The 14,275-nt window shown below is 42.1% G+C and overlaps 1 protein-coding gene across 1 annotated transcript in view; it reads right to left on the bottom strand.

Annotated features, from left to right (window-relative positions):
* Positions 1 to 4,927: 4,927 nt before the first annotated feature.
* Positions 4,928 to 14,275, bottom strand: part of PAK3 (p21 (RAC1) activated kinase 3) — a 110,610-nt gene continuing 101,262 nt past the window's right edge. The window contains exons 16-17 of the mRNA XM_080831295.1: positions 8,894 to 9,031; positions 4,928 to 5,495 (exon numbers count right to left, since the gene is read on the bottom strand). Of these exons, the coding sequence (XP_080687421.1) occupies positions 5,406 to 5,495; positions 8,894 to 9,031 (228 nt within the window). The 3' untranslated portion in view covers positions 4,928 to 5,405. The remainder of the gene's footprint in view (positions 5,496 to 8,893; positions 9,032 to 14,275) is intronic.

The raw sequence follows: 14,275 nt of genomic DNA, 5'->3' as shown, positions 1-14,275 counted from the left end.
AACAAAACAACTGTGAGGATTGAGAAGGCTGCCACAAGTTTTATCAACATTCCCTAGTGTTATGTTCATTTACTTGAGGGTTATTTCCACCCCCCCATCATCTTACATATTTCTATTATTTAGCGGCAACACAAGAAACCCAGGCTTAAGCATGCGATATTTGCCATCCATCACTATAGCAGGCTGGATTTGCAAGGCAAGCTTCAGTACCAGAAAAGGATAGAACTTTTGGAAAGACCTCAAATGTCATCTGGCCCAATACCCTTATTTTACAGATGAAGGAACAGTTGTGAAAAGTGAGCAACAGACCCTATATTAGAATCCAGGTCTCCTTGTTCCTAGGCTCATACTCCTTCCACTATGTCTGCCAGCTTCTTTATAATTGTTGATTTCCTCTTAGGTACTAAACCGCGAGAACACGGTACCTCCCTCACTGCTGGTTGCAGTCACCTGATGGCAGCTTCCAAGGAAACTCTGAGAGCACTAACCAGTTTCTATCAGTTTATCCTGCAAGTCTGACTGTATTACATGGCTACTTGTAACGTAGGCTTGCACATGGAAGTATGCACATGGAGATGCTAGCTACATTCCCGCATTTGCAGATTCAGTGAAATATTGTTTAATATCAAGCAGACATCCCAATGCATGAGGAGTTGGGTAATATTCATTTGGTCAGTAAAGGGTCAGAAAAGGAGTGAGACAATTAAAGCTAACCAACAGAAAAGATTATATTTGAACCAAATCTCTTATGAAAAATTCTTTCTTAGGAAAAATATTCCCATTTCTTCCAAGGTATCATGTCTTTCCGTCCCAAGCCACATGCAAATATGTGTTCAGAATTGCGTGTTAATTTCACTTGAAATCCCAGGCCTATTAGATCATCCATTTACAAATGCTGAGTTTCAGTCCTCTTGCTCTTGCTCAGAGACTGGGAGAAGCTTGCATCACTGGCCATGCCTGTGTTTACCTGAATATCAACTGCAAGTAGCTCAGAAAAGGACCATGAAGATTTGACTGGGGAAGGCAGGGATCAGAACTCCCAGAAGTATTTTTATGTTGAGGATGGTCAATGAAAAGTGGGTTCTCCAGGTATAAAGTCTGCTCTTGGGGAAACTGAGTAACATCTGAGACCACTATCTCATTATAAAACTCATCACCTACAATTTCTTTGGTGAGTTAGAGAAAAATTCCTCTCTTGGGATAGATGGTCTCCCTCTTGCTCTTTTAAAACAACAGTAGTCACTACTCACAACCTATAAATCAGGCGACATGAAAAGCACATGGAGGCCATCTCCGGCCAAAGCTAACAGGAACTGAAGCCCAACAAAGGTGGCTCTAAATATTTGTCTTCATGTTTTCACAACCAGCTTTTAATTGCAAGTCATAACTTCTATTGAAATCAAAGGGACTTGCCCACTGGTCACTAACAGGAGAACCCTACCTGAATGATACAAGACAAGGACATGGTGGGAGCTGGGGGATTCATCCTTCTCTGCTTCTAAAATTCAACCTGAAAATCTGCTAACATGAGCCAGAGAGGGGAAGCCCGAACCAGATGTTTTCAAGGGGGTGAATAAAATGTCATCCCACCCAATCTACAGTAACCCAAACAGAAACCTCCTTGCCACGCCCAAGTGAAAGGCGGCCACTTTTAAAGCAGAAGGATGTGTCAGGAGTTCGAAAAGCAACATCTCCCTAGGTTCCACTTAGAGATAAGAGTCCCCTAAGAAAGCACGTGCCATACCTAAGCATGTGCCAACCTCAGCACCCAGGCAAATATGAAGCCTATGGAATCAATTGTAACTAGCAAATATCTGTGCCCTGCATGCTCTGGGCTCTGGCTAGAAGACATCTGCTTCTGGTGTCTTCTCTATGTCTCTATAGCCCCCTTTCTGCTGTTTATTTATTATAAAGCAATATGATAACAACACCAAAGAAAATTTTAAAAGGAAAAAAATGTTTTTGCATAATTCCACCACCCTAACACAACTGATTTCAACAACCTGTGTTCCCAGTCTTTGTCCGTTATGCGCACTTAGTTTGACAAAGTTGTAATCCCTGTTTATGTTATTTAAAAGTGATCTGATAGATTCTCTCTGAGAACTGGCAGCCTCATTAGAAATAACCCACTGCGCAAAGGAATATAGTTATTTACACGATCTTTGAGCTGAGAAATATCCTTTATAGACAAACATCTCAAACTATCAAAAAGTTATACAGACGACAGGAAGCAATTTCTTTTTCTTTTAGCAATGGAATGTGCTTCATAGGGGAGGGATAAATGTGGGGGATCAGGTGGTTAAACTCAACATTGGGGGTGCAATCCACAAGCCTGAAGAAATCTGAGTAACACAATTAAAGAATAAATACTTGAGTTAAATCTTCTTACATGACTTGGCCATCCAGTAGCCAAAACGGAACATGGACACACAAATATTTACAATGACACATAGACGAGATCAGCAAGAACGAAGTCATTACCCAGCATGGTGACTGATTTGAGGGGATTGTGTCATCCAAAAAATCCTTGTGGGATTATGACAACGCACCGGATCCTTGCTACAACATGAATGTTCTTTTCTTTCTTAAATAAATAATCTCTACTGTGCTTCTCACCCTTCCCTGACTTTCCCACTGCCCTATCCCTATCTCAGGACATTTTGGAATCAACATTCCACAAAGTGCCCTTATTATCTCTGGGCACCCTAGCAACTTTAAAGATCTGGAGAGACTCACCTGTGTCAAGATGAGCTTAAAAAAAAATCCAGAGAAAGGGAATAAACGATTAACCACCTGGAGTCCAAGTTGTTCAAGTGTACCCAATATGAATCCTTCACCACCATTTTGGCAGGAGAAACAGCTTCTCACTAATACTTATTAGAAATATACAAAACTCTCCAACATGGGGGAGGGGCTTTAGAAGCTGTTCTCATTTAAAAATTACATAGATACAAATTTGTAAGGGTAAATCCTACTACGCTATATTACCATAGAATCTTGGTACAATGGGGGTATGGTGAAGAAGTCTCTGGCTCCTTTGTTAATATGCAAAACCGAAGGCATCAAAGAGCAACCATTTTTCTGGATCACTGCTCCAGGTCTCTCCCCGCCAAAAAGGCCTTTTTGACATAAGGGTTACTAATCAAAAACTAGGTTTTCCTGACTAGCTTTGTGGTTATCTCCACCGGCAAGGGGGAGTTAGTGTACTGAATTCTATTCACACCCCAGGTATTATTTCATCGAATTCCCTGGCACTATGAATGAAACATTAAAAAAATATTTAACTTTAAATGAAATAAAAACTAAGGCCTCTCCCTCTCTCTCTCTCATTAGAATAGTGTGGCATTAAAAATTTCAGGCCCAACTACCTTTTTGCAAAGTAGAACACAGCATGCTTCAAACGAATGTTGCCATTTAATTTTCTTTTTCCCATCTGTTTTCTTTCACTGTGGATGTTTTCTGAGGGGGGGGGGGTCAAGTTCCTCTCAACTTTTATCGTCAAAAAAAAAAAATAGGAAAATAGGAAATCCACCACTGGTGCCATTTCCTAAACATAAACACGTGTACTGTATGGTTAGCAGAAACTCTCTAAAGAAACTGCTTGCATTTTAAGGAATGGATGGTTGGTTAGATGGACAGATGTACCTTAGCAGAGAAGAAGAGAGGCCCAGGCCATTGATCTCTTTCTCTCTCTTGCTGAATGTAGATATGTTCTTATTCAGATTCTCGTATGTTACAAATCAAGAAGCCTTCTATTGCATCAACTGTCAGCTTCTCCAAGGCTTAGAGAGGCTACTTTGCAGAATTTACAAAAGTGACAATACATTTAAAGAGAAGCATATCCTTTTCTATGCAGCCACCCTTCAGATATTTTTCTGCTCTCAGAAGATTCAGGAAGTGCCAACTATTAGATTTTTAATAAGTAGATACATGGTTGGACTGCTACTTCTTGAGATCTATGAGTACAAACCCTAATTATTTTTTACTGGAGAATTTGCAGATCTGTCTGAACATGTTTTTGAAATTCAAAAGCTCAAAGGACGATGGCTGACCATGCTATATCCTGAAACAGAAATCAGTAAGACAGATGGAAAATGGGAGCAAGTACTTGGAGCCAAATGTTGACTGGGATGTAGTTTTCACAGAAGTCTCATTCCTGACAGGGCCGAATACTTACAATATCTCTGTTCTCCAGGTCTTTTAAGACATTTTAAAAATGTTATAACATGTCACATGATTCTGATCATAAGCAAATGTTGGCTAATGGGTCTATGTCTTCCTAATGTGCCTATTTGACAATGCCTATGTCCCACAAGCACAAGAGAGGATTAAATTAGGTCTCTTGATTTTTGTTTCCTTCTGTCCAACAAAGATCTCAGTATTGCACACTCCTTTTGCATTCCTTTTGGCTCCCAGAAAAAGTCCCAACTTTAAGAATGGTTTCTCCTATCAGGGTTTCCCAGGTTGAGGACCTGGACTCACCCAATAGGAGGGCCATAAGTTTCAGTGTGTCCTTTGTCAGGCATCATGAAGATGAACAAGCTCGTTTATAGAAATGATACGTCAACTATCTCTTAAGCATCGTCGTGAAAATGTGACAGGATCTCACCGTTTGAGCATTATTTGGGTGGACAGTTTTTAAAAGCCCTTCCTGAACATACATATTCCTCTCTGCTTTTGGAAAAATGCCTGAAAAGAAATTTTTTCCAATGCAAATGCAGAAAAACAGGTACACAAACCAAGCCACCACTATAGAAGAAGAATAAAAAATTGCAACTCTATTAGGGGCATGGACTTCCACATGTTCACACAGTACTTGCTCTGGGGTATTTGTTTGTTTGTTTGTTTGTTTCATTTTGTTTTTGTTTTTTGTGGGTTTTTTTTTTTGGTTTTGTTTTTGCTTTTTGTTTTTTGCTTTCTTTTTTTTAAAAAAAAGTTTGATATCTTTTTTTTCTGGACATCTAATGACAATGCAAGTGAAAAACATCACATTAGGTAAGGAGTTCTGAAGGAGGTTCGAATGCAAGAAGGACTACTCTCTAACTTAAAAACGAACACGACACTATGAAGAGGGAGTGTGCATCTTTGAGAAACCCTTTTTTCTTCAAAGTGAATGCACAAAATGAGGGGATTCACTACTGGCTCTTTCGCTTCACGGTAGAAGGGACCACTTGACGGCCACTTCGACATTGCTGCCCTAGTCGGGCTGCGATTCAGGCTTACAAATAAATTACATAATCTGAGGGAGTAGGAAAAAGGCTTATAAGAAGTTTCTATTCATTTGAAAGTTAAATATCCCCGCCCCCCCACCCCAGTTGACTGTCTTTTCTTCCATCTTTTCCTGCAGCAGAGTTTCAGTTCAGTCTTACTCAGGAGGGAGATGGTGTGGGGTAAGGCTCGCAGTCCTAGCGGCTGCTGTTCTTAATTGCTTCTTTTGCAGCGATAATCAGAGGAGTCAGGCTGGAGAGAGGCTTGGCTAATTTTAAAAATGGATGCTACAAAAGGAAGAAAAAAAAGAAGAAGAGGAATTACTGGGATCCTTTCCTCCAACAAGTATATTACCTTACATTCTCAAGCAGCCCTTTTTTCACTCAGATAAATGTAACTTAAGCATCTGTTAAACATGATTTTATTAAAAACAGTGCCAGCTTTTGACCTTCAGATGTTCTTGTCATTCAGGGTCATGAAATCCTATGGTAGCTGATTGGCAGAGCCAGAAACTCAGAGTAGGGGGTCTTGTGAAAATTCCACTATGTTTGCAATCATCATCTCATTTGCTGATTGTCTCAAACTGAGGCATTTAACTGGGGCAGCTCTCACACTTGAAAAAGTGTCTTTGGGGGTCCTTGACCCTGAAGCCAATGGCTTCTCAAATGCTAAAACCCAGAGCTATGCTTCCACCATTTCTCTTTTGGCCCCTCTGTAGTATGTAATACAAATGAATATCCCTTCCTTTTTTGAAAAGTTTTCCTCGTTGGGAACCTGTGACATTCTACAGCTTGGTTCTCTTTCCCGTGCACACTCACTGACTCCTCTCCTTCTAGCTTCTTCCCAGCTTTCCCTTCCTTCTCCCACCTTCCAGAGCTCAGTGCTCATCCTGTTCTTTTTCTAACTTAATTCCTCTGAGAGCTCACTTTCATTCATGGTTTTGACCTCTCATCAGCTCTATGGGGATGACTCCCAAATCAATATGGTGTGACCTGATCCCTTTCCTGAAGTCTGGTCCTAGTCCTCCATTTGCCTGCTGGGTATCTTCTTCCCAAATGTCCTTCTGTCCTCTTGAAGTCAACATTAAAAAAGGTATGTTAAAACAGCTCCCAAACAGGGTACTCTTGTGTGATGTAAGCTACAGAGGCTTTGGAACCTACATTTAAATCTCTCTTCTGTTTATGACAATGGTTAGATGAGGTAAGTAAGTGACAGTTCCTTATAAGCTACACAGAGGCCAAGAAATGTTAGCCATGGTATTATCCTCCATCATTTTTGCTTTTACTGCATGCTGCCATTGGTTTGATATTCTGAAGTCATTTTTGTCTTCTTCTCCCTTAGGTTCTACATGTAATCACCTATCGAGTACCTTCTTCTCAATGCTTTCTAGCGTTATCTCTTGCCTTCCCTAGGTCATCCCAAATCAATTGAACCCTCGACTATAACCATAAGTCCCTCTTGATCTTTCTGCCGCCATTTTGTCCTGTTGCTAATTCTTATTGTATTCCACCAGATTCACCTTCCTAAACAAAGCTGTTGCCAGGTTGTCCCTCAGATATGTTCAGGGTTTCCCCACTGGCAACAGCCCCTCCGATTCTATAGCCTGGTGTTCAAGACCATCTATGGCCCTATCTCTTACAGCCTCCTGACTGCACCTCTTTGCTTTGGCTGTCCACTTTATTTTCTGTTCCCTTCAACCTTGCCTCAACCCATGCCTTGGGTCACACTATAATCCTTCCATCTGAAATCCCTTCCCTTGTTTACCTCAACAAGTTAAAGCTGCTCTATCCTTCAAGACTAAGCAGAACTCTTCCCCATTTGTAGACACTTTCTGATCACCATCACCTATAGAAGTATTTCTCTAATCAACCACGGTCTTTATTGTAAGAATAGCCCCTAGGTTTGAATGAGTATTGTTTTTTTCATATACCCAAGGACATTGTGAACTTCCGGAGAGTAGGAATCATGCCTCTAGGGTTTGTATCGTCCACTGCAATGAGCCTTGCTCATTGAAGTTGCTCAAAAAACGTCAGTTGATGGACAAAGACTTGACTTAGGCCATACAGAAAGGCACACGAACACTCAAGACCTGTGTCTTTTCTCAGCCCTTCTAGGGAGGGCAGAGGAATGTCATGCATTCCTCTGTTTTCGAGCCCCTGAAATGGGCAGTGATAGGCTGGAGTCAGAGAACAGTGTTCCATGGACTTTGGGCGATACACAGGTTATTGTTAACATGTAATGGAAAGAGGCGACAAACAAACTATTCAATTTAGACTCAGAATATAGTTTTGCCCGTTACTTAGCTGACTGTTTCAGATCAAAGTGCGGTTAGGAAAGGAACCGACTCAATGATCTACGTAACTGTAACTGCATTGAGAGAACCCGTCTCATCACTTCTCCTTGGAACGTGTACCAGGGTGTGTATCTGGTGGTGGCGGCAGTGAAGAGATGGGAGTGAGGCACTCTAAAGTTCAGGTTTTTTCATCTGAGATTTGAAGCTGGCTTAAAGAGAGGATCAATGAAGGGCCACTGCAGATTTGAAATTCAAGCCCCTGGAACAGCCTGTGAAAGGCTCACAGCAGAAAAGTGAAGGTGTAGCCCCTTTGATTCCTGGAACTCAGTTTATCCCAGGTGTGATTTGGGTTGGGATGGGTTATTTTTGACCTGGGGGTTGGCTCTCTATCTCTGGAGGGGTTTCAGAAGCAATGAGAATGATTTTCTTTCTCTTTTTTGCCTGGAACAGACTGAGTCTGGGGTTAACACCCTAGATAACCAAACATTGCTCCTTGTGTTTAACTGGATTAAGTGTTCAAAGTCACAGAGAGAATATGTAGTCTTGGAGGGTCCAGGGCTTGACACATGTTCCGAGGAACGGTCCCCAGTGCTGGAGTTCTATGTGTCGTCCTGGGCATGTGTTATTTTATCCATGTAAGTATATATTTTTTCTCTAAATCAGTTTGTGGGTTTGTGCGGTGGTAAGTCAGACAATCCAGGGCTCAAATTCCAGTTTTGCCGCTCGATGGCTGTGTAAGCCTCAATTTCTACATCTGTAACACTGGATAATCCCACCTACCCTACAGAGTTGTTTTCAGAATTCGAGGAGATAATGTGTGTAAGGAATCTGACTCACAATTGGTACTCATGATCATCAGCTAGACGAATCCCTGAGAGCCATGAAAAGGACAAATGGTTACAGAGGCACTCACCACTGGATGGTACTCACCCAGGCAAGCAGGTGCCTGCCATTTGGCATCACAAGCAAAGGGGCTTTGACCAGTAAAGCATTAGAGTAGCAAATGCCATGGAAATAATTGCATAGTTATGTAGAGAATTACCTCCGGCCAAGAACACCTGCACACAACATCCAGGGGCACAAGTAAAGTTTAGAACAAAATAGCAACACCAGAGGTTTCATAGTTTTCTTTTTTCCTCGCAAAATAAGACTCCAGGAAGAACAAAAAAGATTTATAGATTAAACCGCCAGCTTCTCAGAAGAAGGGCAACATGCCAATCAATCATGTCTTAGACGCATGACCCTACTTATGTGCCTGTGGCCTAAAATCAAATGGGTACAGCCCAACTCAAACTAAACATCTCTTGACACAGCTCTCTTACTGTCACACGCTGAGATGGAAAAGCTCAATATAATCACTCTGTCTTTGTAATTGTCCTATTTTATTTTCACCTGCAAAAGCTCCTTGGCAGATCCTCGCCTGTCCACATCCATCTCAAGACAGCGATTTAAAAAGTCACGGAACACAGCTGACAGTCTCTCGGGATTCTGGAGCTCTGGGGTTCCATTAGTGGCTATCAGATATAATGCCTACAGGGAAAAAAAAGAGGAAAAAGAAAAAACAGAAAAATCCATTCAGCGCACACGAATTAGGATCGTGAGTTGGCACAGAAGGTACAAATCCAGTTCCTTCCGGTTTAGACTCTGGGTCTTAAAAGTTCCATTTTAGAGAATGACACTGGCACATATTTCAAAGTTTCTATAACATTTAGAAATCATTCATCTTGGCAGTAACTGAGGTGACATTGAGGGGCCCCACCCTGAAAATGTTGTAAATAAAGTTATAAGATTGTCCTTTTGAGAGTTAAGGCAGTGCAAAGCCATTTATAATGAATGAGTGATTAACCACCTAGGAAATTAAGCCTAGGGATTGCCTGTGCATCTGTGACTCTGAAGACTTGGGGAACATGGGTACACCCAATCATGTTGACCTGTGTACAACCTCCAGAAGGCATGGTGACGAAAGCAATTGTAATTTTCTAAGTGTTTATCTTGTTTGAAGAATGTCAGTGAGCTGACCAGGGATGAACAGAATACATTACAGAATTAGAGAAGCACAAAGAACCAGAGGATGGTAGGGCCTGGATGAAAAGTAACCTGTGAGACCCAAGGACTCAAGTACTTTCATCCTGTGGTAGATGTATCCCTATAGATTAGAAATAGATTTCTCATAAAGGTCTACCTATACTAAGAGAAAACATGAGAAAAGTTGATATTAGGAGTCTTGGAACCTGACAAGTATGCATCCTCTGTAAAAATAACCAGTTGCTAATAGATCTCTGAGATTTTTGTTCTGTAGGGCTGGCCCCTGAGAGACTGATGGATTCACCGCATGCTGATGGATCCAGGGTCCTTGCCTTCAGGGGTGAGAGACGGACCTAGGTCCCTGATTAATTCACAAAGGTAAACCCATTTTTTGAAGGCTCATGATGGCCAAAATGAGGTAGAGACCCAAAGATGAGTAAGAGGATGCCCTGCTTTCAAAGGTCACACAATTGAGTGAGGGAGCGAGACATAAGTAGCTATAATACAGTGAGACAAGAGCTAATGGAAGGATAGAGTAAGTGTTCAATATAAGGAGGAAGCCATTTACCCTAGAGCTCAGAGGAAGCTTCACAGAGCAGGTTGGCATCTGGACAGGGTTTTGAAGGATAAGTAAGAGCTTTCCCTACAGGTATTACCACCAGGGTTATGTCTGCCTAGGTGACCAGTGCCCTAACTGTTATGAAGCCATGGTTTCTCCTGAATTTGCTTGGGTTTTGTAGCCAATTATTCTGCCCCCTACCCCAACCCTTTTCCCCTTTGCCCACAATGGCTCCTACTATTATAAGTATTTCTATCAAAGTCCTTTCCTGGACCAGTTTTCATCAGTTGATACAGACATGTCTCCTCCTGCCTAGGGATTTCCACAGGTGTACTTTAGAAAAGGTTAGGAAGGGCTGTTTTGTCCAGTGGCTGTCAACCTCTAGGATGCATCAGAATCATCTAAAAGGCTTGTTAAAACAGATTCCTAGGTCACCCATAGAATTTCTGAGTCTGTAAATCTGAAGAGGGGCCCAAAGGATTTGTATTCAAACAAATTCCCTGTTAATGTGGAAGCTGCTGGTTCCAGGACCACACTTTGAGAACCGGTTTAATCCACCTAAGTAATTAAAGCAATGGACCAAACTAAAGGTTCTCAGACTTGCTTGCACATAGGAATCACCTGGGGAAATTTAAAAGATCCATGTGCCCATTTCTCACCCTATACCAATGAAGTGGAAACCTTTGAGGATGGAAGGCAGGCATCGGTGATTTTTAAGCTCTCCAGGAGATTCCAATTCACAGCCAACATTGAGAACCACTAGCCCAGTACTTGGGGCCCACTTACCCCAGAATCTCTGCATTGTAAGCTCACCAGACACGAGAGTCCCAGAATCTCATAGAGGGAGATTCTCTAGTGTGGTGATGGCTGAGAATTCCAAAGTCGTAGGTTTCTATACAGTACGGTGAAACTTTCTGGTTTTTCCCCCAGCACATTAAAAAAAAAAAACAAAACAAAACCCCAACACATGTAAATACAGCCCCCTCCAAACCAACAACTTCTTTCCCTCTACCCCTCCTTTCTGATTTTTCAATTCCTTTGCTGACATACAGCAAATGTACAGGGCGGCTATTGGGACTTCCAAGCCAAGATATAAGTCAGTTGCGCATCTAGTCTTGACTTTAAAAAACAAAAACAAAAACAAAACCAGAACAGTATGAAATAGGAATGCATTTATAAACTGCTTTTAGGAAATCATCGATTGGGCTAAAGTCAAGTGGTGCATGATCATAGCAGATGTATTCAAACAGGGTGTTTCTGTTCTTGGACGATTAGTGCACGAAGCACATGTCCTCACAAACCATCTTTGTTTCCTTATTATTAAAAGATAATCGCTTGCCGTGTACATTACATTTGTTGCCTCCTGCTGAAACTGTCTTATTTCCACTGGCCAGAATTCTACCATGCTCACTGTCCTTTGCTTGCTTTTTTTTCTGCTCTGTAGCTGTGCCCAGTCCTAAGCAAGCACACGCACACCCACACCCACACCCATATCCCCCTCTTTTCTCCTTCTCCACGCTCCCTGGGTCAGCCTGCATGCTTACGTGCTTTCATTTCCCTACCTTCCTTTCAGCATTGTGGCTCAATACATTCTCCTCCACGTAATCTCATTCCTCACGAGTACGCATAGTCCTCCTCACCTTTCTTCAGCTCACGCCTCATTACCTCAGGAAATGCATGCCCCTCTTTCCATCCCATTTAGGAATTTACAAATGACCTTCATCATAGTTGTGCAGCCTGAGTAGGGCTGGGGCTACATTGGAGCACGGGAGCAGAAAGCTCTGTGGTCTGAAGGGGAATCAGCATATGGAGCTAATGCCATGAACCTCTATAGTGCTTCACAGAGAACGCATGTTCTCTTCTGAATTTCTACCAAAAGAATGACTCTGGTGTTTGCTGGGCTTGATATTTTCCCAGGGGTTCTCTCTGGGTAGAAGGATTACTCGTGACTTTAGGTTCCAAACATATTTTTTGATTTTCCAAATTTTCTACAATGGACATGATAGCTTTTATTATTAAAAAAAAAAAGCCCTCCAAAACATTACTGAAAAAATAAATGTAAGAAGCTATGCCAGCCAAACTTGACACAGAACTCCTCATCTATGTTTTTTGTCTTCTGAGGATTAAACCTGCTTTTCATCAAGTTCTACCCCTTGAGGGAAACAAAAACCCAGATGATTTTTTTTCCAGCTATTGTTTTTGTTTTAATTGCAACAGTATTATTTCCAACTAATTTCCATTGCAAAAAATCCACACTTTCAGTTATATTAGGGGCTAAACTGGCCTTTGTGGAATGGCCTGGGAACATACTCACCACGCATAATGCCGCTTCTATGGGAAAATGAACTCTGAGTCCCAAATGATTAACTGAAAAATGAACTTTTGGAAGATGGCCTGTGTGTAAGCTGGGTACTATCTTTGTAAAAAGAAAATTGCTACCCGCTGCCCTGCTAATGGGAGACAAATACAGTTGTGGCTACTACAACAGTCACAGCAGAAAGGCTTTTCCTAACAAAGTCAAGTCATACAGAAGGGAAGATTGAGGGAAAAGAGATAGAGGCTTGAGGGATCACGTTTAGGTTTTATCTGAGTTAGGGAAAATACTCAAAGAAAATGAGCTGGCTTTTAGAAGAGCTCTTTGTTGGCTACCCCTCCCCAACTGGGATCCACACATGTGGTTTTCCAACTGGACTCCCCCCAAATTCCCCTTGAGGGCAGCTGAGAAGGAAAAGGGGCGGGACGGGGAGATACACAGTAAAGACACTGAGAGTCTGTGCCCACACATATCTGTTTCAATCTAGGCAGTTTTCTTTTTTTCTCTATTTCTTTAGGTTTCCAAGCAAGGCTTCATTTGAACCTAGGGCTTGCTACAGTTGTCCGAAAACCAGCAGTCCACAGGACATAGTAATGATCCTGGGGTGTGGCGTGCACGGTCCTCCATGAGGAGGTCCTCAGTGTGTGCCCTTCTTTCCTCGCCCTCACCTAGGTACACACATTGGCCAAAGCTCACATACCATGCAAGGCAATTTCATTGTCCTATTAAATCTGCCTATGACACTGGCCCCATTTCCCTGAAATGCCTGGTGAACTTCTCTTTGCCCTTTAAGCTCTAGTTCATATGGCATTTCCTCCTTAAAGACTTCTCCATCTCTCCCAGACCCAGAGGGTGACCAACACCTTGGTTTTCTGGGGAATGTTCTGGGCTTTAGTAGTGAAGCCAAGCAAACCAGGAGCGTGGGTAACCCTGCAGATAGAGTTAGCCATTTGTTCCCTCCTTTCAGCCACCATAGCTGTTCAGACATCCATTTTCCCATTGTATTGTAAACACCTGTTGCTTGTTCCCAGGCCTGCCTTCCTGGACTGTGAAAGAAGGAATTGTGTCATGGGCATCTCTGGATTTTATGGCTGCTGGCCCCAAACAGATGCCCAGTAAATGTTTTTGTTGCTGAACGAAATGAGAGCCAAAATATTTGAATCAATTTCATCGAGCTGGGAATGTCCCAGACTTGGCTGCACAAACTATTACAGTTCAGAGCCTAAAGGGAACTATTAAACATATAAGAAGACACATAGGAAAAAACAAAAAACAAAAAAAGATACACAGAGAATGAGCAAAGGCACCTTTTCTGAGTTGCACAGGCCTGGCACGTGGTAACTTCTGATGACTCGCCCCTCAGTGTGGCAGAAGGAAAAGAGCTCCAGGAGCAGAGTATGGAAGGGGGTGGCATCAAAGGGAGGGAAAACTGGAAAAAGATGGCCACAGCATGGTAGTCTGTGGGGCGGGTAAACCCAGAGAGAAAGGGGAGAGAATTATGGTCTCTGGAACTTGAAACATAGTTCAGAACTGAAGTCCCCTCTGACTGATCTTGCACAGAGATGGCACTCTTGATTAATCTTTTGCTACATCATTAAAAAAGATCTGCTTGATTCCCTCAGTGAGGCAATGCAGGCCCTGTGACCTACTGACCTTTTAAAATAATGTGAAAAAGTCCACCTTGGGGCCAAAAATGGTGACTTTCTTCATGGTGATATCTACGTTACCTGTAAGTTTCTGATGTTCTGGAATTTTTTTTAAAAGATATTTATTTATTTATTTATTTGAGTGAGAGAAAGAGCATATGCACATGAACAGGAGGGGCAGAGGGAGATGGAGAGAGACAATCTCCAGCAGACTTCCCATTGAGCATGGA

This window comes from Martes martes (assembly GCF_963455335.1).
Source record: "Martes martes genome assembly, chromosome: X".
Taxonomy (NCBI): Eukaryota; Metazoa; Chordata; class Mammalia; order Carnivora; family Mustelidae; genus Martes; species Martes martes.
This window is presented reverse-complemented; position numbering and strand designations above follow the sequence as displayed.